The sequence below is a fragment of the Halichoerus grypus genome, chromosome 4 (assembly GCF_964656455.1).
Source record: "Halichoerus grypus chromosome 4, mHalGry1.hap1.1, whole genome shotgun sequence".
Lineage (NCBI taxonomy): Eukaryota > Metazoa > Chordata > Mammalia > Carnivora > Phocidae > Halichoerus > Halichoerus grypus.
The window spans coordinates 93,381,902-93,408,543 of NC_135715.1; the positions used below are offsets into that span (position 1 = coordinate 93,381,902).

The 26,642-nt window shown below is 36.3% G+C and overlaps 1 protein-coding gene across 8 annotated transcripts in view; it reads right to left on the reverse strand.

Moving 5' to 3' along the window:
* EPB41L5 (erythrocyte membrane protein band 4.1 like 5) overlaps positions 1 to 26,642 on the reverse strand; it is a 139,098-nt gene that overhangs the window by 11,561 nt on the left and 100,895 nt on the right. For 7 of the 8 annotated variants that reach the window (XM_078070666.1, XM_036079631.2, XM_078070667.1 and 4 more), the window contains 6 exons: positions 22,035 to 22,198; positions 18,507 to 18,604; positions 14,098 to 14,226; positions 10,812 to 10,876; positions 6,938 to 7,028; positions 4,645 to 4,719 (listed from right to left, as the gene is read on the reverse strand). In XM_078070666.1, coding sequence (XP_077926792.1) covers positions 4,645 to 4,719; positions 6,938 to 7,028; positions 10,812 to 10,876; positions 14,098 to 14,226; positions 18,507 to 18,604; positions 22,035 to 22,198 — 622 coding nt within the window. The remainder of the gene's footprint in view (positions 1 to 4,644; positions 4,720 to 6,937; positions 7,029 to 10,811; positions 10,877 to 14,097; positions 14,227 to 18,506; positions 18,605 to 22,034; positions 22,199 to 26,642) is intronic. The other variant, XR_013447081.1, reaches the window with a different exon arrangement.

The following is a 26,642-nucleotide window of genomic DNA, read 5'->3' on the forward strand; positions in this document are numbered from 1 at the left end:
TCCCTCTGCCATTCCCTCTGCTTGTGCTCTTCTGTCTCTCTGTCAAATAAATAAATAAAATCTTAAAAAAAAAAAAAAACAATATCTAGCAAACTGTTGTTCACAAAAGGTCCACCTAAGACCAACAGATACAAAAAGGCTGAAAATAAAAGGACAGGAAATTATACACTAGGCAATATAAACTTAAAAGAAAGCTAGGGTGTCAATTTTATATCAGTCAAAAGGGAAAGTAAGAGAGAATAAAGGGGCAAGGAAGAACACTTTAAAGTACTCAAAGGAGTTGGAGAAAGTATAATTACCAATATATATGCACCTCACAGCCTATCTAAAATGACAGATTTAGCAATAGATGAGAAGTGAATTAATCAATAATTGTAGACAGGTATGAAACACACCCTAGAAGCTGACAGAATATTAAAGATAATCAGCAGATTGATTAATGAAAGAATTCAGCAAGTATGCTAGACACAAAATCAACTTAGGAGTTCAACAGTAAAAAATTAAATACCAACAAAACTTTAAAGTATTTAGGATTTAGCCTAACAATCTATTTTTTTTTTTTAAAGATTTTATTTATTTATTTGAGAGAGAGAGAATGAGAGACAGAGAGCATGAGAGGGAGGAGGGTCAGAGGGAGAAGCAGACTCCCTGCCGAGCAGGGAGCCCGATGCGGGACTCGATCCCAGGACTCCAGGATCATGACCTGAGCCGAAGGCAGTCGTTTAACCAACTGAGCCACCCAGGCGCCCTAGCCTAACAATCTAAAGAAGACTTACAGAGAACATTTAGAGACTCTAAGATGAGAGAAAACAGAAATATCTATCACATTCATGAAAATGAAAAGATATTACAAAAATGTCAGTTTTCTCCAAAATAATCTATAAATTTAATATAAACTCCATTAAAATGCCAGCAGAATTTGGGGGGAAATCTGATACTGATGCTGAAATTTATAAGTAAGAATAAACTAAGTATCAGTATAAAGCCAGAGTAATAAACACAATAGTAGTAGAGCAGAAAAAGAGAGCACCCACTGGAACACAACAGAAATAGATTAGTAACACACCAACTGGGAAAGGATGAGTTATTTAGTAGATAACATGGGGAAAATTTTATCTTTGTATGGATAAATACAAATTTGGGTCATATTGAAAGCACAACTGACATCTTCCCCCAAAACCTCAAACTGTTCAAAAATTGGTTAAAATCTAAATGTGAAAGGTAAAATAAAATTAAAGCTAATAGAAACAAACAGAAAAGAATACCTCTGTGAACTCAGGGGTTGGGGTGGCAGAGGAGGAAGGATTTTTTTAAACCCTAAACCCCAAACTACAATGAGAAAAAATAAGAATGTGTGACATCAGAATAGAAGGTTACTCATCCACCTCCACAGTGGTAGACATAGGTTGTCTCAATGTCATTGCTACTTATCACAAATGACACGGTGATAAAAATGCCTCAGATGTGTTAATACACAGATTAGGAGAAAATATTTTTAATATCTAAGACTGACATGGAATTAATATCTAGACTATACAAGGAATTCCTGAAATTAAGAAAAAGACAAGAAAACTGACAGAAAAATGGGCAAAAGATACAAATAGGGACTCAATCAAAGAGGAACCCTAAAGCAGCATTAAAATAATGGAGGAAATACACCATTTAACCCATGCAAATTGAAACAATGAGACAAACCCATAATGACAGAATGTATTAGAAAATCAGATAACATTCAGCTTAAGGAAAAACTGCTGGTAGGACTTATAAACTATGGGAGCCATTCTGGAGGCAGCGAGCAATACCTAGTATATAAGCATGCAACCCAGCAATCCTATTTGTGGGTATCTATCCCAAATTCTCCCACAGTACCTTCAAAGAAATATGAAGATTTTTTTCAAAGTTATAATAGTTTCAGGTGTACAATATAATGATTCAACAACTCTAGACATTTCTTAGTGTTCATCAAGATAAGTGTACTCTTTACCCTCTTCACCTATTTCATCCATCCCCCCACACACCTCCCCTCTGGTGACCACCAGTTTGTTCTCTGTATTTAAGTCTGTCTTATTGTTAGTCTCTTTTTTTTTTCCTTGTTTGTTTTGTTTCTTAAATTCCACATATGGATGAAATCATATGATATTTGTCTTTCTTTGTCTGCCTTATTTCACTTAACATTATACCCTCTAGCTCCATCCATGTTACTGCAAATGGGGAGATTTCATTCTTTTTTATGGCTAAGTAATATTCCATTACAAACACACACACACACACACACACACACACACAGAGCCCACATCTTCTTTATCTATTCATCTATCAATGGATATTTGGGTTCCTTCCATATCCTGGCTATTATTAATAATGCTGCAATAAACATGGGGATGCATACGTCTTTTTGAACTAGTGTTTTCATTTTCTTTGGGTAAATATCCAGTAATGGAATTACTGGATCAGATGGTAATTCTATTTCTAATTTTTTGAGGAAACTTCATACTGTTTTTCACAGATGTTTATCTAAATGAATATATGAAAGGTGCCTGGAAGGACATACAGCAAATACAACAGAATGGGTGCCTAAGGGAAAATGGGGAATGAAAGTGGGGAATGGAGGACAAAGGAAAATAAAATGAGACAAACAAAAGAGAAGCCTTGCATGGACCTAAGAAGACAGTCTGCCATGGACTGAGAGGTATAATTAATTTGGGCATCTGACTTTTAAAAAAATGGATACTATCCTATTGTTCTTAGACATACCTTCTTGTCACAAATTTATTTTACATATTTACCAATTCCTTAACTGATAGGAATTTTAGTGCTTTCTAGAACTTTCTTCCTAGCCTTAGTAATACATATTTCTGCTATAAATTTTAGGTTCTGCCTTTGTTCCTCTCAGGGAAGATGGAACTTCATAATTTCGATGCTTCTTCAGAATGGTAACTGTAACTGAGATGAACATAAAAATATAATAAAAACCCTTTCCTCAATAAAAAGCATACTTTATTTAAACATCTATAATTTTTTTTAACTTTACTGTTTTAACTGATGAAAAGTTTTGTCAAATTTTTTTCAGAATACAATAGCCTTCTTAAAGCCAGTTTAAATATAATGGGAAAAAAAAGATCTCATTAATAATAGCACAAAAAAGCAGGAAGGATCTGAAAATAATAAAAATAGTACAGAACTTATATTGGGGAGGCTATAATGACAAAGTTTAAGAAGAGATACAGGAAGTATTGAATGAGAAAAATATTGTATTCTTAGCTAAGAACACAAATTATCATAAATATATCAATTCTTTTCCCAAAATAACTTATGAATTTAATGCATTTACAAATAAAAATCCAAAGGATTTTGGAGGGGTGGGACTAGAAAAAGTTATTCTAAAAATCTTCTGAAAGAATTAACAAGCAAAAATAACAAAACAGCTACATAATGATGATGCTTAGCTGACCTTACTCTGTATCAAAATCAATTAAAATGCTAAAGTTATTAGACGAGTGTTATAGTTCTAATAACAGAGAAAACTGTAACAGAACAGACAGCCAATATGCAGAATCTAAAATGCATGATATTCTAAATTTTGATTTAAAACAAAAGAAGCATTCTAAATTTTCAGGAAAGAGAAAACATATCAGTGATATTGTTTAATCAATTTGATTTTCATCACCGTATCCACTTAATGATAGAGTGCACATGGAATATGATTCTGAGTTAGGCCCCAGGGAGTCCTTCTCTGGGCTTTAGGCCATCTTCCATTCATCTTCAAAGTTACTTCCTTTATCTTTATAAAGGATTATCATGGCTTAATACTGACACTATCCCTTTTGTCTTCTGCTTGCTCACTTTTCCAGACTTGTGATTAATTCTTATCCTTCAGTAAAGTCTCTGTTTACTGATCTAAGCTAGTGGTTACCAAAGGGTGGTTCCCAGACCACATCTACATTACTTGGAACATGCTAGAAATGCAACTTCTCAGGCCCTAACCCCCACACACCAAATCAGAAACTCTGAGGGTAGAGCCCAGCAATCTGTGTTTTAATGAACACCCTCCAGGTGATTCTGATACACACCCAAGTTTAAGAACTAATGATCTAAGCAAACATCCAGGTCCAGAGAAAGTACCATCTGTACTTTCAAGCCTTCAGAATGACATCTAGTTCCCACAGCAATTCTTGTCATTTTACTCATAACACAATGAATGAGTTATTTGTATACCTTTCACCTCAACTATACAGTAAGTCTCTGGAGAGAAAGAATTGTTTCTTATCTGTATTATAATTTGGTCACAGTACCCAACACAGTATCTCCTATACTGCAATAACAATCCATGTGTTCAATGCCAACCACTCTTATCCTCTATCTCCTTATTGTTTCAACTCTTTATGTTTATCCCCTCTCATGTTATTTAATATGGTGTTGAATTACAAATAGGCTTATAGTAACATATGGTTACTATACAGTGACACATAAATTTAAAGTGGTGAAATTTTAGTAGAAAGGCAAGGCCAAGTGGTTACTGAAATATGACCTCTTATTAAATGAACAGTTTTACTATATGGTTAAAAAGGCAAAAACTGGAATGTAGCAGGAATATTTTTCAAAACAGAAATTCCTTTCCACCTTGCTGTTTTAAAGCATATTTACCTGAGGTGTGACTGTGTGGTCCATTAGATTCTCAGTTAGAGATAAAAGCAAGGCATCTAATTCATCTGTGGCATCCTATGAAAGATAAAATATATATAGCTGTTAAATGACTCATTAATCATCAAACTAAATTTTTTCCAAATCCTCTCAACTTACAATTCTGACTCAGCCTTTGTTGGTGTTGACCTTTAAACAAACAGGGATACTCAGGAATCATGGTTATAGTGATCCTACTTTGCTTGTAGGGGAACCTAGACCAAAATCAGAAGTTGAAAAAGCTAAAGTGTTATGTGGGGGCACCTGGGTGGCTCAATCAGTTAAGCGTTTGCCTTCGGCTCCGGTCATGATCTCAGGGTCCTGGGATCAAGCCCCACATCGGGCTCCCTGCTCAGTGGAGCGTCTGCTTCTTCCTCTCCTTCTGTCCCTCTGCCCCACTCGTGCCTCTCTCTCTCAAATTAATAAATAAAATCTTTAAAAAAAATAAAGTGTTATGTGAATTTTCATAGAGCTACTCTTTCTGATGAGACAAAACTCGGGTAGGGTTAAGACTGTTCTGGCTCGGGGCGCCTGGGTGGCTCAGTCGGTTAAGCAGCTGCCTTCGGCTCAGGTCATGATCCCGGGGTCCTGGGATCAAGTCCCGCATCAGGCTCCCTGTTCAGCAGAGAGCCTGCTTTCCTTCTCCCTATGCCTGCAGCTCTGCCTACTTGTGCTCTCTCTCTCTCTCTCTCTCTCTGTCAAATAAATAAGTAAAATCTTTAAAAAAAAAAAAAAAAAAGACTGTTCTGGCTCTTAGCTCTTAAACTGGAAGAGAGAGATAAAAGGCGCAGCACAGGAGACAGTAAGTAAAGAAGATGCCTAAATTCCAAAGACTTCTTTATCCAGATGTACCGGTACATCACTGTTTGAAAAAGAGTACAATATGAACTTCCCCCATAAATGTTAATCAATACTTTTTAATTAGTATTTGAAGCACCTAATGGAAGATGGATCTCTGTACTACAAAGAAAGAGAGAAAGAGAGAGAGAGAAGGTAGGTAGGTAGGAAGAATTTAAAAAGAATAAAAGATAAAATTCCAAACTGAAAATAAGAGAAATAAGTATCTAGGGTGTAGTACACATAACAAAAGAAGGCCCTTCGTTTATACAATCCTATTTCTATCTATCTGTCTTCAGGCTGTGGTCAATCTCCTATTTATGTCTCAACATTCAAGTTAATTTTAATCACAGGTAGGAAAAAATTGTTTAAAAAAAAAATTGTTCTCTCACTTCTCACATCTCCCTCCTCTTATGCCACCCCCTCCCACCTGTAGCCTGAGTGCCCCCAAACAGTGTGTATATATCTCTACCACGATGTATTAAAATTCTCTTTCCCAGTGGAATGTAAGCAGTTTGAAAAAAGAAGCCATGCTTAACTTTTGAATTTTTGAAACTAGCATGCTGTCTGGTACATATTATAATATGCAATAAATCTTTGAATTAAATGACCTTCTCTGTTCCAAAAAATCTCAGGTTTCACTTAATTTTCAATGATCAACATGTCAATATATCTGTTTAGAATTTTAATTAGCAGAAAAGAAGCTCCTGATTGAAGATATTTTAGATTGGATTTTTTTAAATCCAAAAGTCTGAAAAATTATACACTTAATTATAATTAATCTTAATTATACACTGTCTTTGGATAGCGGGAATACAGGTGGTTCCTAACTTTTTCTTTTTATGAAATATTTAGCAAATTTCTACAATGAATGCATTTACGTAGTTAAAGAGCAAAATGGTAAACGTTCATTTGCAAGGGTAATTTTTCATTTAACTTGCTAACTGAAACATTCAATGGGTAATGAACTGGGTAATGGGCAATGGACTGACTTTCTCTGATCTCTGGACTGGTAAGGGTGTGACAAGGGGCAGAAAATCAGGGGCTGTGACGAGCTGGTTCTACTGCAGCACAATGATAGGGTGCTGGTGTTTCAAGCAATCAATATGTATTTAGTGCCCACTATGTGCCATCTACTGTTTGAGACACTAGGGTGGTATAGCCAACATCAAAAAACCAAAAATACAAAGACCACCTAAGACAAAAAGACCAACAAATAACAGAAAAACTGAAGAAAAAGTCCTGAGATACTCTTGTGAGAGATTTGACAATAGGATTCTCTCTAGAGAACTGAGGCTCAATGCTTTTCTCACAGCTTAAGTTCTGGTATCAATCAGAAATCACCCGATGTCTGTGATAATACCACAGGACTGAACTCAATATGGTCTTTGGAGAAACTTTCAAAAGCAAGTGTTGTTACCTTAAGAACAGAACCATTTGCTGCAGGTGTGGTATGCATCAGAGCAAGAGAATCTTCAGGGAAGGGCACATTATTCTCATTTAATACAGCACTGGAAGAAAAAGATAAATTCACATCATGGAGCACCTATACAGGCATAGGGAATGTGTTAGAAGAAAGAACTTCAGAAAGAAGAGTAATAATTCATGTAGAGGAAGAAGAAATGACAATTTGTGAGGAGCACGAGAGCAGTCAGTGTTGCATTCATATGCCTTTGTGAGACCCTTTTCCACCCACCAAGTAACAGTTTCCATATCCACACCAGACTCATTCACAGATTGATCAAAATGGTAGACTATTTTCCATCCCTCCTAAATCTCACTGAGAGTTCCTAAAAGATTTATCTTAAAAAGAAAGATACACAAACAAGATAGATCAATTGAATGATTTTTAAAAACTGTTGTCAAATACATGAATGGGAAAGCTCAGTGGACTAGAAACTAACCACAATACCTGAGATATGGGAGAACAGTCAGAAAACCATAGGGAGAAGCCACCATCTAAGGACACAGGCTGGAGAGCTCTGCTGCAGAAGGCAGAAGCAACACCTAGAGTGCTCCAGATATTACAACAGGACTAGCCAGGTGAGAGGATGCCAGAGAATCTGTTACTAGTCCTGGCAGCAGGAATCACAACGGTGTCTGATCCCCGGTAAGTATAACAAGAACAGGAGCAGTCTCACAGATGGCTTCAACACCAGGGAGGGAAGGGGGGAAATCTAGAGCCCAAAGATCATCATCCACCAAGATAACACATCCAGTAGGAAATCCCAGTCCTTCCTAATATCGCTGAAAAGTGTGCAAACAGGAGCAGATCCTGAAGCCTACAAGGAGAATGAGAAAAAATGAGAAATAAATCCTAGATTGAAAAAGTCAGACATAATCAGTGAGGTGGAAGCTAGGACTATTTCATCCACAACAATGAACAAAAAGAGGCAAAGAGATGAAAAATAAGAAGGGATAGTTATGAAAAACAGAGAAATGATCATGATGTTTTAACTAATGGATACTCGACATTCAAAAATTTCTTCAGATTGAAAGGCTACCTTGAATACTAACAAATGTTTTTTAAAAAACTTATTCTTAGACAGTAATGAAAATGCACAACTTCAAGAATAAGCAGTAAAATGTAAAAGAGAGAAAAAATAACTTTGTGCTTCAGAAAGAAGCAACAGCTCAGAGGAAAGGACTCAACATAAGAAAATATGAGCATTAAAAGAGAGTGAAATATGTCTTACAATGAATTCTCCCAACGCTTCAAGAAAAGATTAGTCACATATAATTTACACTGCCCAAAACACAGGAAGAAGGAGATGAAAAGCTTCTGCAGCCATTTTGCCCAGTGTGTGTCATGACCCAGCAATTTCACTCCCAGGTATACACCCTAAAAAAATCCTCACAACATGTGTAAGGTAAGGAAGAACATGTACAACATTAATTTGGAACAATACTGGCCCATTAATAAAAGAATGAATAAACTGTGATTGACTTATGTAATGGTAGTTAAAATGAAGGAAATATGGATTTTTTAAAATTCGGATATGTCAAAACAAAAACCACTGAATTATATACTTTAAATGGGTGAACCACATAGTATTTAAATTTTATCTCAATAAAGCTATTACTACAAAAATAAATGATCTGAATAGCCATTTCTCCAAAGTAGAAAAGACGTTCAATATTAGTCCTCAGGTAAATGAAAATCAAAACCACAATGAGACATGCTTCATACTCTCTAGGATGGCTATAATTTTAAAGATGGAGAATAATGAGCATTGGAAAGGATGTGGAGAAACTGGTACCCACATACATTGCTGGTGGGAAATGAAAATGTTGTAGCTGTTTTGGAAGACAGTTTGGCAATTCCTCAAAAAGTTAAACATAGAGTTACTACATGACTAATTCAGCAATAACCCTCCGGGGTATATAGAGAATTGAAAGAATGCCTACAGAAATTCTTGTATATGAATGTTCATAGCATAGCAAAATAGTCAAAAGTGGGAACAACAGAAATGTCCATCAATTCATATATGGATAAACAAAATGTGGAATATCTAATACAATGGAGTATTATTCAGCCCTAAAGAGGAGTGACATACCAATACATGATACAATATGGATCAACCATGAAAACATTATGTTAAATGAAAGAAGCCAGATACAAAAGGCCACATATTATGTGATTCCATTTATATGAACTGTCCAGAGTAGGCAAATCCAGTATGTGGAGAGACTGCAAATGGGCATGGTGTTTCTTTTAGAGGTGATGTAAATGTTATGGAATTAGACAGTGGTAATGGTGCAAAACTTTGTCAATGTACTAAAAAGCACTGAACTGTATACTTATAAAGGGAAAACATTATGGTACGGGAATTACAACTCAATAAAAAAGATAAAGGAAAAATGGTCACAGCAAAATGTGAAGATGTTACAAAGCTTGATATTTGGTACACAGACAATATATAATCTCCACAGTTTTCTCTATGCTTGAAATATTTTTTTTAAAAGGGGACACAGTAGGGGCACCTGGATGGCTCAGTCAGTTAAGCGGCTACCTTCAGCTCGGGTCATGATCCTGGAGTCCTGGGATTGAGTCCCCAATGGGCTCCCTGCCCAGCAAGGAGTCTACTTCTTCCTCTCCCGCTGCCCCTCCCCTGCTTGTGCTCTCTCTAGTTCTCTCTCAAATAAATAAATAAAATCTTAAAAAAGGAGGGGGGATACAGTAATTTCTTAAAAGCATTGTATGGCATGGGAACAAAACAGACTACAGAAAAGATTAACAGAAAAGGAAAGGGTCCAGAAATAGACCCAAGTTTAAACAAAAACTTAAGGATATCTTAAAGAATACATTTCAACTCCTGGGGGGAAAATAGATCATTCAAAATATCAATAGCCATTTAGAAAAGCAAATCTAGAAGTTGGAGTACATTCTAGGTTCTTTCCAGCTTTAAGAGTTCAATGAACTTGGCAGTCCTATTCCCATTATCCTCCTACTGGCAAAAAAAAAAAAAAGAATTTTTGTGATGAAGTTCTAAAAGGCTCTAATAAAAATATTGTGGGGCCAACTGATTTACTGAAATTAATTAAAAGGTTAAATTGTAATTCCAGTTTTACCCTGATCATCAATTAGTGTGTTTGTTGAATACTAACTCTAACGTCATATATGTAAAGCACGCTATATGCTTAAGGGCTATTTTGGTTACAGTATCTGGAACTGCATATGATTAATCAGGAAATTCCTCACTGAATACATTTTGAATAACGGGAAAAGAAACAGCATTCATTCATTCAACAATGTTTAGCACCGACTAAGCACAGAACACTGGATACACAGTGATGAACAAAACAAACTGGCACAGAGCAGGGGATAAAAGCCTAGCAAAGCAAATAAACGGCTTAATACTCATTAAAGAAAAGAGGCAGAAGGGACTCGGAGAGGAGAGCAAATAAATTTACTTGAATAGTGTGAGAGCTCATAATAAGAAAGTTTGTAACAACAAGGCCACTGTGATAACAGGATGGCACTAGAATTAAGAGAAATAATATACATCCCTCACCATGTATAAGATTAAAAATATCTTTAAAGATTGCTTTTGCTCTGCAGTTTGATTCAGTAAAAGAATGAGAATGCAGAGACAAATTAGAAGTACCTCCAGATAATCTAAAACTAGGTAGTAAACAGCTATGTAATGGATAGAAAAGTAAATTCAAGCTATTTTTCGAATAGATAGCCTGCAATTATGTGGTGATACACTGGAGAAGAGAAAAAGAGACCAAAAAAGAAAAGTTAAGAGGAGAAGAACATCAATTTAATTCCATCTAACCCAGAACTGTACCTGTTTGTGGCAGCATCCTGAACATTGGCATTTTTATGACTTAATAAGCTATCTTCTCTTGTAACCTAAGAAAATGAAATCATAAAAAAATTAAGTATTTGCTGAGGATACTAAAGTAACAAACAAGAAATTTATACTTCTCCAGTAAAAACAGAAATATCACTTTGCTTCAGTTCCAGAGGTTATCATACCTTGTCTACGGAAGTATCAGTACTACACCTAGTATAGCCCCATCGCATACCCAAATTAATAATCCACACTTCCACTTCAATAGTACACAAATTCACACCTTTTACTAGACAGCTCTCACTTATTTAAGACACCACGGTGTGTTAGTCAATATATACAGAATCCCAAAAGATTCAATGCCAGAATTTTTGGAATTTACATGATGAAAAGAAGAAAGAGATGTTAAACAGTCTATCTGGCTTTTTATTTTTCCCTGAACACAAGGAATATGTTAGGAGGAAATCCTAAAATATATTTCTGAAGGGGTCAGTTTGTTCCTTTAACTTTATTGAGGTATCATTTACATACAGTAAGATGCACACATTTTTAATGTAGGGTTTGATGAATTCTGAAAAATATATACAGGTGCATCACCAACACCAAAGTCACCATGTGCAACATTTTCACTACCCCTACAATATTCCCTTGTGGCCAATGCAACCTCATCAAAAACCCTTACACATGGCAAACAGTGAGCATTACGTTCTATAGTTTCATACAAATGGAATCACAATACCTATCTTTTTAGTGTCTATCTCTTTAGAATGGCATGTTTTTGAGATTCACCCATGATGCTGCATGTATCACCAATTCATTCCTTTTTATGTGCTACGTAGCATTCCACTGAATGGATATACCACAATTTGTTTATGTTTACCTGCTGATGGCCATTTGGGTTGTTTCTAGTTTTTAGCTATTTCAAATAATGCTGCTAGGAACATTCGTGTACTAATATCTGTGTGAAACTATGTTTTCATTTCTCTTGTGTAAATACCTCAGAGTGGACCTGTGTAGTCATGCGGGAAGTATATGTTTAATATATTGCCAAATTCTTCTTTAAGTGCTTATATAACATTTTATATTCTTACCAGCAATGTGCACTGCAGGAGCTCCATCACTGCCAACCCAGGGACGGTCAGTTTTTAATACTGGCCATTTCAGTGAATGTGTTTTTCAGCATGAAGTGTGATGCTAGCTATAGATTTTTTTCATTGGTGCCCTTTATTAGGCTGAAGAAGCTCCATTCTGTTTCTAGTTTGCTGTGAGCATTTATCACAAATGGGTATTGATTTCTGTGAAATGCCTTTTCCATATGAATTGAGATAATTTACTTTTTAATATGGTGAACTATAGTGGTTTTTGAAGGATAAACCAACTTTTTTCCTGAGGTAAATGCTACTTGGTCTATTCTGTTAAGGATTTTTGAGTCTATGTACAAAAGGGGTATTGGTCTATAGTTTCTTTTCATATGAAATCTTTTTTTGGCTTTGGTACAGGGGTAATACTAGTATCAGTAAATGAAGTGGGAAGTGCTCCTTCCTCTTCTGTTTTCTGAAAGAGTTAGTGTGGAACTCTTATTTCTTCCTTTAAAGTCAGTAGATATCAACAATGAAGGCATCTGGTCCTGGATTTTTCTTCATGGGAAGGTTTCTAACTATAAAATAAAATCTCTTTATTTTAGGGATGCCTGGGTGGCTCAGTCGGTTAAGCGTCTGCCTTCGGCTCAGGTCATGATCCCAGGGTCCTGGGATTGAGTCCCGCATCGGGCTCCCTGCTCCGCGGGGAGCCTGCTTCTCCCTCTGCCTCTGTCTCTCTCTCTGTCTCTCATGAATAAATAAATAAAATCTTTAAAAAAAAAAAAAAAATCTCTTTATTTTAGGGCTATTCAAGTTATTGTTTTCTTCCTCAAGTCAAGAAAAATCCAAAAGTGTAGGGCGCCTGGGTGGCTCAGTTGGTTAAGCGACTGCCTTCGGCTCAGGTCATGATCCTGGAGTCCCTGGATCGAGTCCCGCATCGGGCTCCCTGCTCAGCAGGGAGTCTGCTTCTCCCTCTGACCCTCCCCCCTCTCATGTGCTCTCTCTCATTCTCTCTCTCTCAAATAAATAAATAAAAATCTTTAAAAAAAAAAAAAAGAAAAATCCAAAAGTGTAAATGAAATGTAAGGTAGTGACAACAATTACTACTATTGCTAATACAACGTGTAGCTTCAACATTGGGGATTTCAACACTTAATTAAATGCTCTTTATGTGCCAGGCACTCACTGTTCCACGTCCTTTACATTTATTATCTTATTCTTGTAACCCACCTTAAGGTAGGTACTACCAATATCCTTTCTTAAACATAATTAAACTGAGGCTCAGAGAAACTAACCTGCCAAGTCACAACACTAGTATGTGGTAGACCAGAAATGGGATTCAAACTCAAGTTGTCTGATTCCAGAGCCTGTACTGTCATATTTTTATTTACTTTTATAGGCAAATATTATGTTTTATGTTTATACTGGGGGGAGAGGATAGATAACTAAAGCACGAACAATATTCCGCAAGTCATCTCAGGTTCTCTTCAAGGCCTGTGCTTGGGGACAGAAGGGTTGTAAAGTGCATCTTCTCAACAACAGGATATTTTGAAATTCTAGTTGATAACATGATTTGGTGAGATGGGCTTCTGTCCTGATTTTAGTATGGACGATAAGTCTGAAAGTCAGGAAGCACCAAGGAAAAACTGACTTTGAGAACATGGATGCCATAAACTTCATGGGGGCTGGTCTCTCACCACTGCATGCTTCACAATGTCACGGCCAACTCCTTCACCTTGTAACTGTCACACTTGTTACAAACAACTCTGCCAAACTGAGGGCAGATGGGTGGTGGGGAATAGCAGATGGCTAAAGAAAGACCTAAAACCACAGACTTAGTGTTGATAGGAACCTCAAAGTCATTAGATTTTCTGGCTATACAAGTGGCAAAGATTAGGGACTCATGTCTATAGGAATTTGACTTAAAAAAAAAAAAAAAAGAAAGGACTTCTTATGCCCTAGAGGGTCTTTACTTTCAACTTTTTATCCCATGACTGCCCCCTCTTAATCTAGCTTGTACTCAGACTCAGGAAGGCATTCTGCCATCTTTAGCATGTGTCTGGGTACTACTCTCTATCTCCAATCACTAGCTAGGTCACTCTTCTTTAACACTTATGTACATATGTGTCTTTGGGTCTCTCAGCCTTAAGTCTCATGTTCTTTTCCCTTCATCAGGACTATCCCCATTAAAGGCAGCTTACCTTATGCACTGCTTCTACCTGGGCCTTCAAAATGTTACTCTTCAAGTTAGGAGGAACTCTCCTGGCATTCAATCCTGGGCTCTCAATGGCATTATTAAGACATTTTTCAGTCAACTTCACCACCTCCTCCTAGATATTAAAAATATACTGTAAGCAACTCTGATGGGCTATAGTTATATGGAAATAGGAAAGTGGCTGATGAAAGTTCATATTCAGACAACCAGGAAATCACGTGTCTTAAATAGTCATATCCTGTTCCAAGAATAGTCACCTCCCACATGCAGTTTCAAACTAAGACACAATAATCACAAACACGAAATATGAATTGGTAGGGATCTCTAGAAATCATCTAGCCCAATTTCCTGTCTTTAAAGCAACTGAGTAACTGACTACATCATTCAGGACAAATGCCTGAATGAAATCACACATGGAAAACATGTGCTGTTTGCTGTAATTCAACTGGGTTTTAGGTTAGGCCCTACACAGGCTAATAATCCCTGCAATTCTGGAGCTGTCACCAGGTAGATGATTTTGTTTGGAATTATGTTATATAGCCACAAATAGTCACTCTCAGGTATAGACTCTGAAAATGACAGAACAAAGCACAAGTCCAGTAAGTGAAGGTCACCATGAAAACAATATAAATAAACCATTATGAAAAGAAATAAATGGAACGAAGCAAATTAAGAAGTAAGTTTAGGGGTGCCTGGATGGCTCAGGTGGTTAAGCACCTAGCTCTTGACCTCAGTTCTGGTCTTGATCTCGGGGTCATGAGTTTAAGCCCCACATTGGGCTCCACGCTGGGCGTGAAGCCTACTTAAAAAAAAAAAAAAAGTATTTTAAATTATCTGCACTACAACTGATACTTAACTTATTTATGTTAAATATATTACAATTTTATTTGTCAATTATATCTTAATAAAGCTGGGGGAAAATCATGGCTAATTCAAAACTTTGACATCTTCTTTTCAGAGTAAATTATGTTACAGAGTTGAAATTACTTGTTAATTATTTATATTTGCACATTATAGGATTCTCAGAGCAACCTGCCTCTTGACATAAGCAGAGATTTCTTTTTGTCTATACTACAAACGTAAAAAAGAACTCAACACACACATCACAGGTAAAAGTATAAATTGTTACCATCTTTCAATTTTTGCAAAAGTATAAAGGCTTTAAAATTGCCTATACTTTAACCTACTACTTCCTTCCCAGGAATATAATCAGATGATGGCAGATATTTATTTAGAAGGTTGTTTGTCACAGCATTGATGATGACAGTGAAAATTAGCAATAATCTAAGTGTCCAACAGGTAATGGAGTAAACACAGTGGTGACACAATTTAACTACTATCTGTAATATGTCCTCAAAATAAAGAAAGATATTTATAATTGATTAGTTTTAAAAAGCAGTATCACTGCATTTTTATTTTTAAAAATACACATTTAAATATTTGGAAATATTTATCCAATATTCCAAATGTTTGAAAATATTTACATATATCACATTTAAAAGTTTGGAAATATTTATCTTAAAAATGTTAACTGTAGTTATCTCTTAGTAGTGAATAATGGAAGATTTAAAATTTCCTGCTTCTTCAAATCTATTTTCTATAATTATGATGTATGAGTACATAAAAAAAATTACTGAAATACAAGTTGAGTGTAACAGCTTTAAAATATTTTCACATTATTTTATTATAGCACATAATTCCAGTGGCAGCCAGTTACTATGCCGCTGATATGACTGCCTTGGATGGTCAAAATGTGGCAAACTGATGACCCAAAGAATTAAAAGGACACCCTGATTCCTAAATACCCCAAACGAGACCTGATCTGAAATGACTATGGCTACTTCAACTCTACTGTAGAGTAGCCTTGGCTGTCAGAGTCAGCTTATAGGAGAGCTTATATGAGAGGTTAAAGTTGGTTCAAAGTCAGCCTAAGTTCCAGGCAGAATGCCACCAGATGCAGACTTGAAATGACTCTTAAAACAATCTTGGCTAGGAAATGTGAACATCTTTCAGCAGGGCACTTATACAGTCAAACAACCAAGGTGAAGAAATAGTGTAAACAGTAAAATCTAAAAGAAACATGGTACATTCTTACAAGAGGTCCTAATTCTGAGAGATCCAACACTGAAACGGTTGGATTAAAAAATATATACACAAACCTTTTAACCAAAATAAAGTTCTTTTTAATACCTTGGAGAGATGCAAGGAGTTGTTTTAAGGTTGGTGATGGTTCATCCTTTTCTTGAGTCATGGAGCCTTTTGAGAATTTAACAAAATAAGGATCCACTTTCCAGAAAAAAATATATAAATGAATCAATGACAAGAGTATTTATTCAAGGGGCACCTGGGTGGCTCAGTCGGTTAAGTATCTGCCTTCGGCTCAGGTCATGATCTCAGGGTCCTGGGATCGAGCCCTGCATCGGGCTCCCTGCTTAGCAGGGAGTCTGCTTCCCCCTCTCCCTCTGCCTGCTCCTCTGCCTGCTTGTGCTCTCTCTCTCTCTGTCAAATAAATAAATAAAACCTTAAAAAAAAATAAAACAAAGAATATGTATTCAATTTCATAGAGCTTAAGGCCCTCTTCATAATTATTCATGAATAGATCCATGATCTGCAAATTAAGAATTCTGCTTTAGAAGATTAGACACAATTTACCTTATACTTTTACTAAATATATACAAAGGGTTTTTTTTAAGCTTTTATTTATTTATTAGAGAGAGAGCACGAGCAGGATGAGGGGCAGAAGGAGAAGCAGACTCCCCGCTGAGCAGGGATCCCAACGCAGGGCTCGATCCCAGGACCCCACCTTACACCCACCAAGATTCACCAGTCATCATTCTCCTTCAGGATCATTCCAGTCCTCCATTAAATTTTTCTCTAATTAATCGCTAACCACCTAAAACTTTCATCTAAAGCTTTCAATAAACTCTCTGTCTCTGACCCTGTATTCTTCTACTTACAGAGATAGTAAAACAACACAAAATGAAAGCAAACACACAAATACAATCGAAAAATACTGAGGGGTAATGAAAATGAAAGTCTTGGGACACCTGGGTGGCTCAGTTGGCTAAATGTCTGCCTTTGGCTCAGGTCATGATCCCAGTATCCTGGGATCGAGTCCCGCATTAGGCTCCTTGCTCAGCAGGGAGCCTGCTTCTCCCTCTGCCTGCCACTTCCCCTGCTTGTGCTATCTCACTCTCTCTGACAAATAAATAAAATCTTAAAAAAAAAAAAAAAAGAAAATGAAAGTCTTTCTGGAATTTAATCAGCTTCTAAAAGACATTTCTAAGCAAAAACATATTAGAAAAAGAAAAAGAAACAACTTGGATTCAAAAGGACAGCTTGAACAATGACAAGAAAGAAGAAAATCACTCTTTACACATCATACTGATCTCTGAAGAAATTCCAGTTAGTTATCCAAGGATGAAACAACACTGCAAATCAGCTGGTCCCTTTTCCTCTTTAAAATCAAAACAAAATTCATTCAACAGATCTTTGTTATCTGTTGTCTATATATAGGGAAAAAAGGGTGTCTCTAGATCATTATCTAAAATTTACTCTTACATTTAGTAGGGACATCTAGTAGCGGATACAATGAATTATTTTTATCTCATTTGATTTACCTTAATTATCCCTATAAGTTATTTAAGAAAAATTTTAAATTACACTCAAGCAATTAACTGAAGTTTAGTTGGTTAAATTGGTATGCACCCCCCACCCTACACCTAAAACTCCAAGGGCACAGGGTGGTGTAAATTATGAAGAACAAAGCTGAAGCATCTCAAGTTCCATTTTCTTCCCTGTTTATATGACAGAGCAGCTCCCTTTCAAACAAATCCTCCTGTAATTTTATTTGTATTTATTTGAGAGACAGAGACTATGCACGTGGGGCCTGGGGGCGCGGGGGAAGGGACTGAGGGAGAGGAGAGAATCTCAAGCAGACTCCCCACTTAGTGCAGGGCTCAATCCCAGAACTCCGAGATCACGACCTGAGCCAAAACCAAGAGTCAGACACTCAACCGAGCCACCCAAGTGCCTCAAATCCTTGCTGTAATTTTAAAAGGCTGTCACCTTCAACTACATCAAGACCTATTGAACAGAATTAGGAAAAGGATGAGCTAAATCAAAATAACAAGTTTAAAGCAGCCACAACACTTTGCATGCATGTTGAAAAACACTCAAGAGATGACCTTACGGTTCCTATCACTGCCTGAGTTTCCTCCTCTCCTCCTGAACATCCATGAACATCCCTGAATTGTGCCTTTGAAATAGGTCTGAAAGAAGTCGGCACACACACATTCCCCAGAAAAAGGAAAGAGAAAGTATCAGCTTTGGAAAGCAGGGCTTTCTCGGAGGTCTGGAGATGTCTGCAGGTATACGAAGGAGCAATCGGAATACCTGGCTGTTGATGTTGACATCCACGTTGGGACGTGAAGACGGCAATGGACTGCTTTCCATCTCAAGGTGTTTGAGCTTCTGTGAGGCATCTTTTAATGCTGGAAAAAATGGCAACATGGCCTCTTAATCTGCCAGGCTGTTACAGCTGTGTGAAGGCATACACTTAAGTTTTTTTCCCAATACCAGTTATCAATAATTAAATGGAATAAACCATAAGACCACAGGATAAATATATTTTCTTTCTATAACCAGGTAACTATTTAAGAGTTAACCTAAATTACAGGAACATTGCCTTGTATCTATACCACTCGTAGAAAGCCAATAGATATGGAATCTCAATAGCATGTGTAGTTAAGAAGGCTTACAAGCCAAAAGATACCAAGAAAAGGCAGAGAACACCTGTGACATGATTCTTCCATAACCACAATGCAAGCGCCTCCTGCCGAACCTCAGTACTTTGCCACTTTCTTTCCTTAGCCCTGACTATACACTGCCTAAAACTACACTTCTGTGGAGCAAACAGATGAAGGACATATATTTATTCATTCACTGATTCAACAGAGTATATACTGATAACACAAGGTGTGATGCAGGATAAGCCTTTTGTCTTTATGATGTTCTGCCTAGCTGCAAAACACATTACAAATAAATTTCTCTAACCATTGAAAAGATAATATATTAAACACAATTCAGCTTTAAATGAACTCTATTTAAATTAACCAGTCTAGGGGCACCTGGGTGGCTCAGTAGGTTAAGTGTATGCCTTTGGCTCAGGTCATGATCCCAGGGTTCTGGGATCAAGCCCTGCATCGGGCTCCCTGCCCACCAGGGAGCCTGCTTCTCCTTGGGGAGCCTGCTTCTCCCTCTCCATCTGCCCTTCCCCCTCACTTATTCTCTCTTTCTCAAATAAAACCTTTTTAAAAAATTTATTAACTTATTTGAGAGAGAGAGAGAATGAATGGAGGGAGGGGCAGAGGGAGAAGCAGACTCCCCGAGGAGCAGGGAGCCCGATGTGGGACTCGATCCCAGGACCCTGGGATCATGACCTGAGCCAAAGGCAGACGCTTAGCCAACTGAGTCACCCAGGCATCCAATAAATAAAATCTTTAAAAAGAAAAATTAACCACTCCAATAATCTTACCGTGCAGGGATGAATTTGGCATGAGTTTAAATTTTTAAACTGTCACTTGACAAAAAAAAAAAAAAGCTGTTGAATGCCTAGTAATTTCTATTTAATCCAGTAAAAAGGAGGGAAAAATTATGAAATCATTTTCTCCTGGTCAAAGAGATCTTATAAAAGTGTCCATTAATTAACTCAGTGGATCCCTCTCTTGGCTACACATTAGAATCAGATGTGGAGCTTTTAAGGAATACTGATTCCCAGAGCTGATCCTAGAACCATGGTAACAGAATTTCCAGAGGTAGGTTTCTGGTACTGGTAGTTTTTAAAACTTTCCAGGTAATTTTAATGTACAAAACTGAGAATCACGAATTCAACACTGATCTTCACAAAATCTTCCATACTCGTTTACATCCTTTTTTTAAAGAGGGGGTCGCGGGAGGGACAGAGAGAGAATGTTAAACAGGCTCCACTCCCATCATGGAGCTCAATCTTAGGTGAGATCATGACCTGAGCCCAAATCAAGAGTCAGACACTTAACCAACTGAGCCACCCAGGTGCCTCCAATTACATACTTAATTGCCATCTCCTGGTTTTTTTTTTTTTTTCTCCTGGTTTTCTTAATGCTTCAAATTATGCAATACTAAATTTTAACATGATGATGTTGAGACCATGAATACTTTAGCTTATGCCAATACATACCCAAAAAATTAAAACCCCCAAAATTGGGTTTTGGGGGGTTTTCTGGTTGAAATAAAGCTTCTTGTGCTACTTCTGTTTGGCTGAGGAAAATCCTAAAATAATAGGATAAGCTATTTTTTAAAAAGTTACTATTTATAACTACTTACCCATGTGAATCAGGATTAGACATTATAGCCAAAAGAAAATACAGAATAAATTGGATACCAGGATTATAAGACCTTAATTCTTAATATCAAAACACTCTATTTTCACTGAATGACTTTGAACAAATGCTATAAATCTGAACTACGTCTTATTAATGAAACCACCACACTACCCAATAATTTCTTCTGTCACAACTTTAATGTCATTTAAGCTCTGCTTGAGTACCTTCTGTAATGAGGGGACTCACTCACTATTATGTATCTATTTCTGATATATGGCAGAAAGATTTTTAAAAGTCTCCTCTATACTGATTCTAAATCTGCTTCCCTATCCTTTGAAGTTGCTGATCCAAGAGTCACCAATAAAGCACCATAAAATAAATTCTTTGATATATCAGGCTTTCCAATATTTGGAGAGTTATTACATCTTACTTGCTCCTTTCTTTCCTAGGCATTTTCCTAAGTTCATTCTACCATGTTCTCTAAAACCAAAACAATTTCCTGGAAAGTATATACTAAATAAATGTGGTTTGCTAACACTATGCTATGGCAGTACTGAAAGAGAGGAAAAATTTTTTTTTGCATTCGTATAATGGATACAAAATGGAATGTATATATAAAATCAATACTGCCACCTCTATAAGGAAGACTATTTTTATTTTAACCCTGGAAATACCCTGTATTAAGCTAGTCCTGCTTTGGGCTAAGAACATTTGCTTCACTATCTATTTGTAGTGATTACTTAAGGAACAAAGGAATAAATTTTTAAAGCCAATTAGCAGTAATACTTAAGCATGTTCTATTAAGCAGAAGCGCTGAGTAACTTTTCATTAACACTTTCTATTTTAAATTACTACATACCATTGCTGTATTCTATGCTCTTTAGAGACAAGAGCGTACTCGCTGGCAGTTCCCTATGAGCTGTTTAAAGATGGTGTCTGACTTCAGTGAGAGAAATCAAAATTGGCAATAGCCACATAAATACGAGGTGCTTTTAAATGAACACATATTACACTGAGATTGAATAGAAAGCTCCTATTTAAAGGCAGTTTATGCTTTACTAAATCAAACCAAATTCACAAATACATAGAAATTTTCAATATGCAACTTATCGTTCCCTTTTAACCTTTTAAAAAGTTAAGAAAAGCAGCACTCTTCCTGGATTACGTATTTTTGCAGGTCTGGGGAACAACATTCCTCATTAATAACAAAATATTTTCTAGGAGCCAATGGAATAGTCAAACATTAAATCCTGTGCTATAGAAAAATCTTTAAGGAAGCCTTTTTCTCTTAATTTTCATCCAAGAAACAAAGTAAAAAGCACGTCTGAAAATTCATGAATGTTTAATGACTTATAAATGATACAAATGTTTAATTGTCCTAATTGTGTGACCTTAACTATTTCAATGGACCCTCAAGCCAAAAAGAAGGCATACCTATTCTTCATTAAATTTTAAAATTCAACTATTGCATAATATTCTTGAAGGAACAGATTTAAATAGCTAATTTTAAAGAGATAGAAAATAAAAATTGTCCCTGATGTTACATAGAACATTTACTTACTCCCACATTCCTCTTTAGTTCCTTCCAATCCAGTTTGCCTGGTGACTATGTTAACTTCATCTGGTGCTTGGGATATTTCCAGAGTGTCAGGTGCCCCAATTACATCATCAATGGTTGTTTCCAATAAGTCTGGACTATCTAGCAAATCAATATTCAGAGGCAAGCTGTAAGGGTGAAAGAAAACTAACTTAGACCAAGAAATTTATCATGAATTTAAATACTAACAAAAATACCTGTTGAAAAAAAAAAATCCATGTAAGAGGTCATATCCCAACTGGTTTAGTCATCTGTCAAAACCTTTTGGGTAGACTTCTTTCCCAGCCAAAAATGGTGCAAAAGGGACTAGATTTAGCATCCCCTCCACCCTGAAATAACCAAAGGGGAGAAAAAGAAACTATTTTCAAGATATTTAGACATCAGATAACAAAGATTCGAGAAACAAAAGGGTAAGCCCTATGACAGCCTTGAGAGAATTTCCACGCAGTGGTGCAGAAAAGGTGAAATGAGGCAGAACATGGAGGAGTCCCTTAGCTGAGAAGATGAAGCTGAGAGTCTAAAAAGACTAAGGGAGCCAGAGTCATGAGAGAGAGTACCAGAAGGGAGAAAGCAGTATTTCACAGAGAGAATCCTAAGGATCTGCAGAGGGTCCCCCAAAAGTATTCAGCAGAGCAATGATCAGAGAACATGTGTGAGGAAACTCCCTGAGGCTGGGGAAAGAACCATCCAACAGGATTTCGTCTCTCCGTTTGGCTGGGGAGAGAACTAGAGGCACTCACAATGGGCCACAGTGCCTGTTTCCACATTGTAAAAACACATAATTCACAAGGCACTGAATATTCAGAAAGGTCTTGCCTCAGTAGTGGAGAATAATGGCAACAGACCCACCTAACACATCATAAAAGTAAGACTTGAAAGGACCAAACTGTTTCCAAGTAATAACTGCATCCTAAAACAAAGCTCAAGAAGATTTAGAGGAATATAAAATTAGCTAGCATCCAACAAAGGAAATTTCACAATGTCAGGCATCCACTGAAAAATTACCAGGAATGCAAAGAGGCAGAAAAAAAATATCCCATATTTAAGAGAATAATCAATCAATAGAAACTAACATTAGAATTAGCAGAGAAAGACATTAAAACAGTTATAACTGTATTCCATATGTTCACGAAGTTAAGCAGAGACATAGAAAATATAAAAGACCCAAATCAAACTTCTTGAGATAATGGAGATGAAAAATACACTGAATGGGATTGACAGCAGATTTGACATTAGAAAAGGTACTGAATTTGAAAGCACAGCAATAGAAATTATACAAAATAAAACACACAGAGAAAAAAGAATCCACCCAAAATGAAAAGAATCTCAGTTAGCTGTGGGACAACTTCAAGCAGTGTACTGTATGAATAACTGGAGTCCCAAAGTGGGAATGGGACCAAACAAATTTTTAAAGAAATAATGGCTGAGGATTTTCTAAATTTGATGAAAACTGTAAACTCATAGATCCTAGAATCTCAACAAACCCTAAACACAAACAATATGAAGGAAACTCACCAAAGCACATCATAATCAAACTGCCTAAAACCAATGATAAAAAGAAAATCTTAAAAGCAGCCTAAGACATATGTTCAAAGGAATAAAGATAAAGACGACAGCAGATTTCTCATCAGAAATAATGCACACTGGAGGGCAGAAGGGGAACATCTTGAAATCACTGAAAGAAAAAAAATTAACAACCCAAATTTTACATCCAGAAAAAAAAAAAACTTATTTAAAAAACAAAGGAAAAGTCAGGCATATACCTAAAAAAAAAAAAAAAAAAAAAATACATCCACAAAAAAATGTGTACACAAATGTTCACAGCAGCGTTCTTCGTAACAGCCAAAAAGTGGAAGCAACTCAAATGCCCATCAACTGAGGAATGGAGAAATAAAAAGTGGTATAACCATAGGGTGGATTCTTAATCAGCAATAAAAAGGTGTGAAAGAAGTACTGACACATGCTACAACATGGATGACCCTTGAAAACATGATGTTAAGGGGAAAAAGCCAGACACAAAATACCACCTATGAGTCCACTGTCCAGAATAGGCAAATCCATAAACACAGAAAGTAGATTTGTGGCTGCCAGGGGCTGGAGGAGGAGACAAGGCAGAATGCAGACTGACTGCTGTGGGGTGAGCCATGAAATTAAGATTCAATATTAAGTGCTGCCTTGACACGTTGGGCCTCACAGGGCCCCAAACACCTAATCAAGCATTCCCTTGCTCTTACCAGATATGCTGCTCCCAATCCCCTCGCTCCCATCCAGTGGAAAAGATCCCCAGGCGCCTGGCTGGCACAGTCAGTAGAGCATACAACTCTTAATCTTGGGGTTTGAGTTTGAGCCCCATGTTGGGTGTAGAGATTACTTAAAAATAAAATCTTTAAAAAAAAAGAAAAGTTCCCCATCTAGCTGTACCAGCTGCATTCTACCTAGTTCTTAATGAGTTTTACTTCCCTGCTGGCCTGTGAAATTATTCAAACAAGCAATTACATCTTCGGGTGGGAACCAGGAGTCACCTCATCCTCATGTTACTATAATACCTGCCTCCCACAGCTCATGCTTATTCACTTTGCTCCCAAGTAGAACACCCACATGGCCCTGTATGTTGTGAGGTTTTCCCCTCCCTTGAGCTATGAGTATATGTGACTAACAAATTGCTGTCTATCTCATCTGCCCAGTGTTGGGTGTTGTATGTTCAGCCATTTTGTAATATTTAGGGTAGGAGATACCTCCCCTAAAAGAATGAATAGGAACTGTGATCAAAACAACTGCTAAAGGGTATGGGGTTTCTTCTAGGGGGACAAAAATGTCCTAAAATAAAACTGTGATAAAGGCTGCACAATCCTATGAATGTACTAAAAACACTGAATGTTCACTTTAAATGGTGAATGCTAGAGCATGTGAATTATATCTTAATAAAGCAAAAAAATCAAAATAAAAAGTCATTCATACAAAAAAGTTCATGACCAAAGACCTGCACTAAAAAAACATTAAAGAAAAACCTATAGGCAGAAGTAAAATGAACAATGTACAATGGGATTTATAATGTACACAAAGTAAAATGCTTGACAAATGATAGTAAAAAGGCTAGGGAGTAGAAATGGAAGTATCCTACAGTAAGGTTCTTATACTATACATGAAATGGTATAATATCCCTTAAATGTAGACGAGGGTAAATTGTATATGCTAAAGCAACCATTAAAGTAAAAACAACACAAAACAAAAAAAACACAGAAAAGACATAAATGGAATTTTTTTTTTTAAATAACACCTGATTAATGAAAAAGAAGGCAGAAAGAGAGGAAGACAGGAATAAGAAACATGGGACAAACAGAAAACAACAAAGATGAGACTTAAACTTAATCATAGCAATAATCACAATACATGGAAACGGTCTAACATTTAAATGCAGAGATTGTCATTTAAGATTTAAAAAGCAAAATCCAATTATATACTGCCTATCTAAACAATTTAAATATGAAGAAACAAAGAGATTAAAAATAAGACAGAAAAGAAATTAAAAAATGAAGATAAAAAGACAGAAAAAGATCTATCAACTAACACTAGTTGAAAGAAAACCTGGCTGAATATATTGATATCAGAGCAGAGTTCAGAGCAGAGAACAGTACTTAACATGAAGATGATCATTTTATCAGGATAAAGGAGTCACTTAATCCAGAGAATAATACTAAGTATTTATGAACTGAACGACAAAGCTTCAAAATACATGAAGCCAAAACTGAAAGACCTACAAAGAGTAATGGGACAAATCAATAATTACAATTGGAGATTTCAATACCCCCCTTTCAATAAGTGATAGAACAACCAGGCAGAAAATCAGCAAGGTTATAGTAGATTTGAACAACACTAACCACAACTTTACCTTATTGACATTTATAGAACACTATACCCAAAACAGCAAAATACATGTTTTTCTCAAGTGCGCACAAAATAACCACTAAGACCATATTCTGGGCCATAAAATAAGACTCAATAAATTCAAAAGGATTCAAGTCATACAAAATATATGTTCTTTGACCAGGGCAGAATTAAATTAGAAATCCAAAATAGAAAGATACCTGGAAAATCCTCAAACATTTGGAAACTATATAAGGCTAAATAACAAATGGCTCGAAAAAGATACCAAAGGGAAGACTAGAAAAGTATTTTGAACTAAATGAAAATGAAAGCATAACATATTCAAATTTTTAAGGATCCCACTAATGTAATACTTAGAGGAATTATTTGTAGTACTAAATATCTATATTAGAAAAGAATAAAGTTCTCAAATCAGTGACCTAAGCTTATACTTTGATAAACTACAAAGAGATGAACAAATTAAATGCAAAGGAAGAGGAGGGTAGAAAATAATAAAGATCAAAAGGAGAAAACAACAGAGAAAACGAATTAAACCAAGAGCTAGTTCTTTGAGAAGCTCAACATAATTGATAACCTCTAGCTAAACTGATAAGGAAAAAAAGAATACATATTTACCAATATCAGGAATAAGAAAGGTGACATCATTACAGATCCTACATATATTAAAATGGTATAAGAGGGGCACCT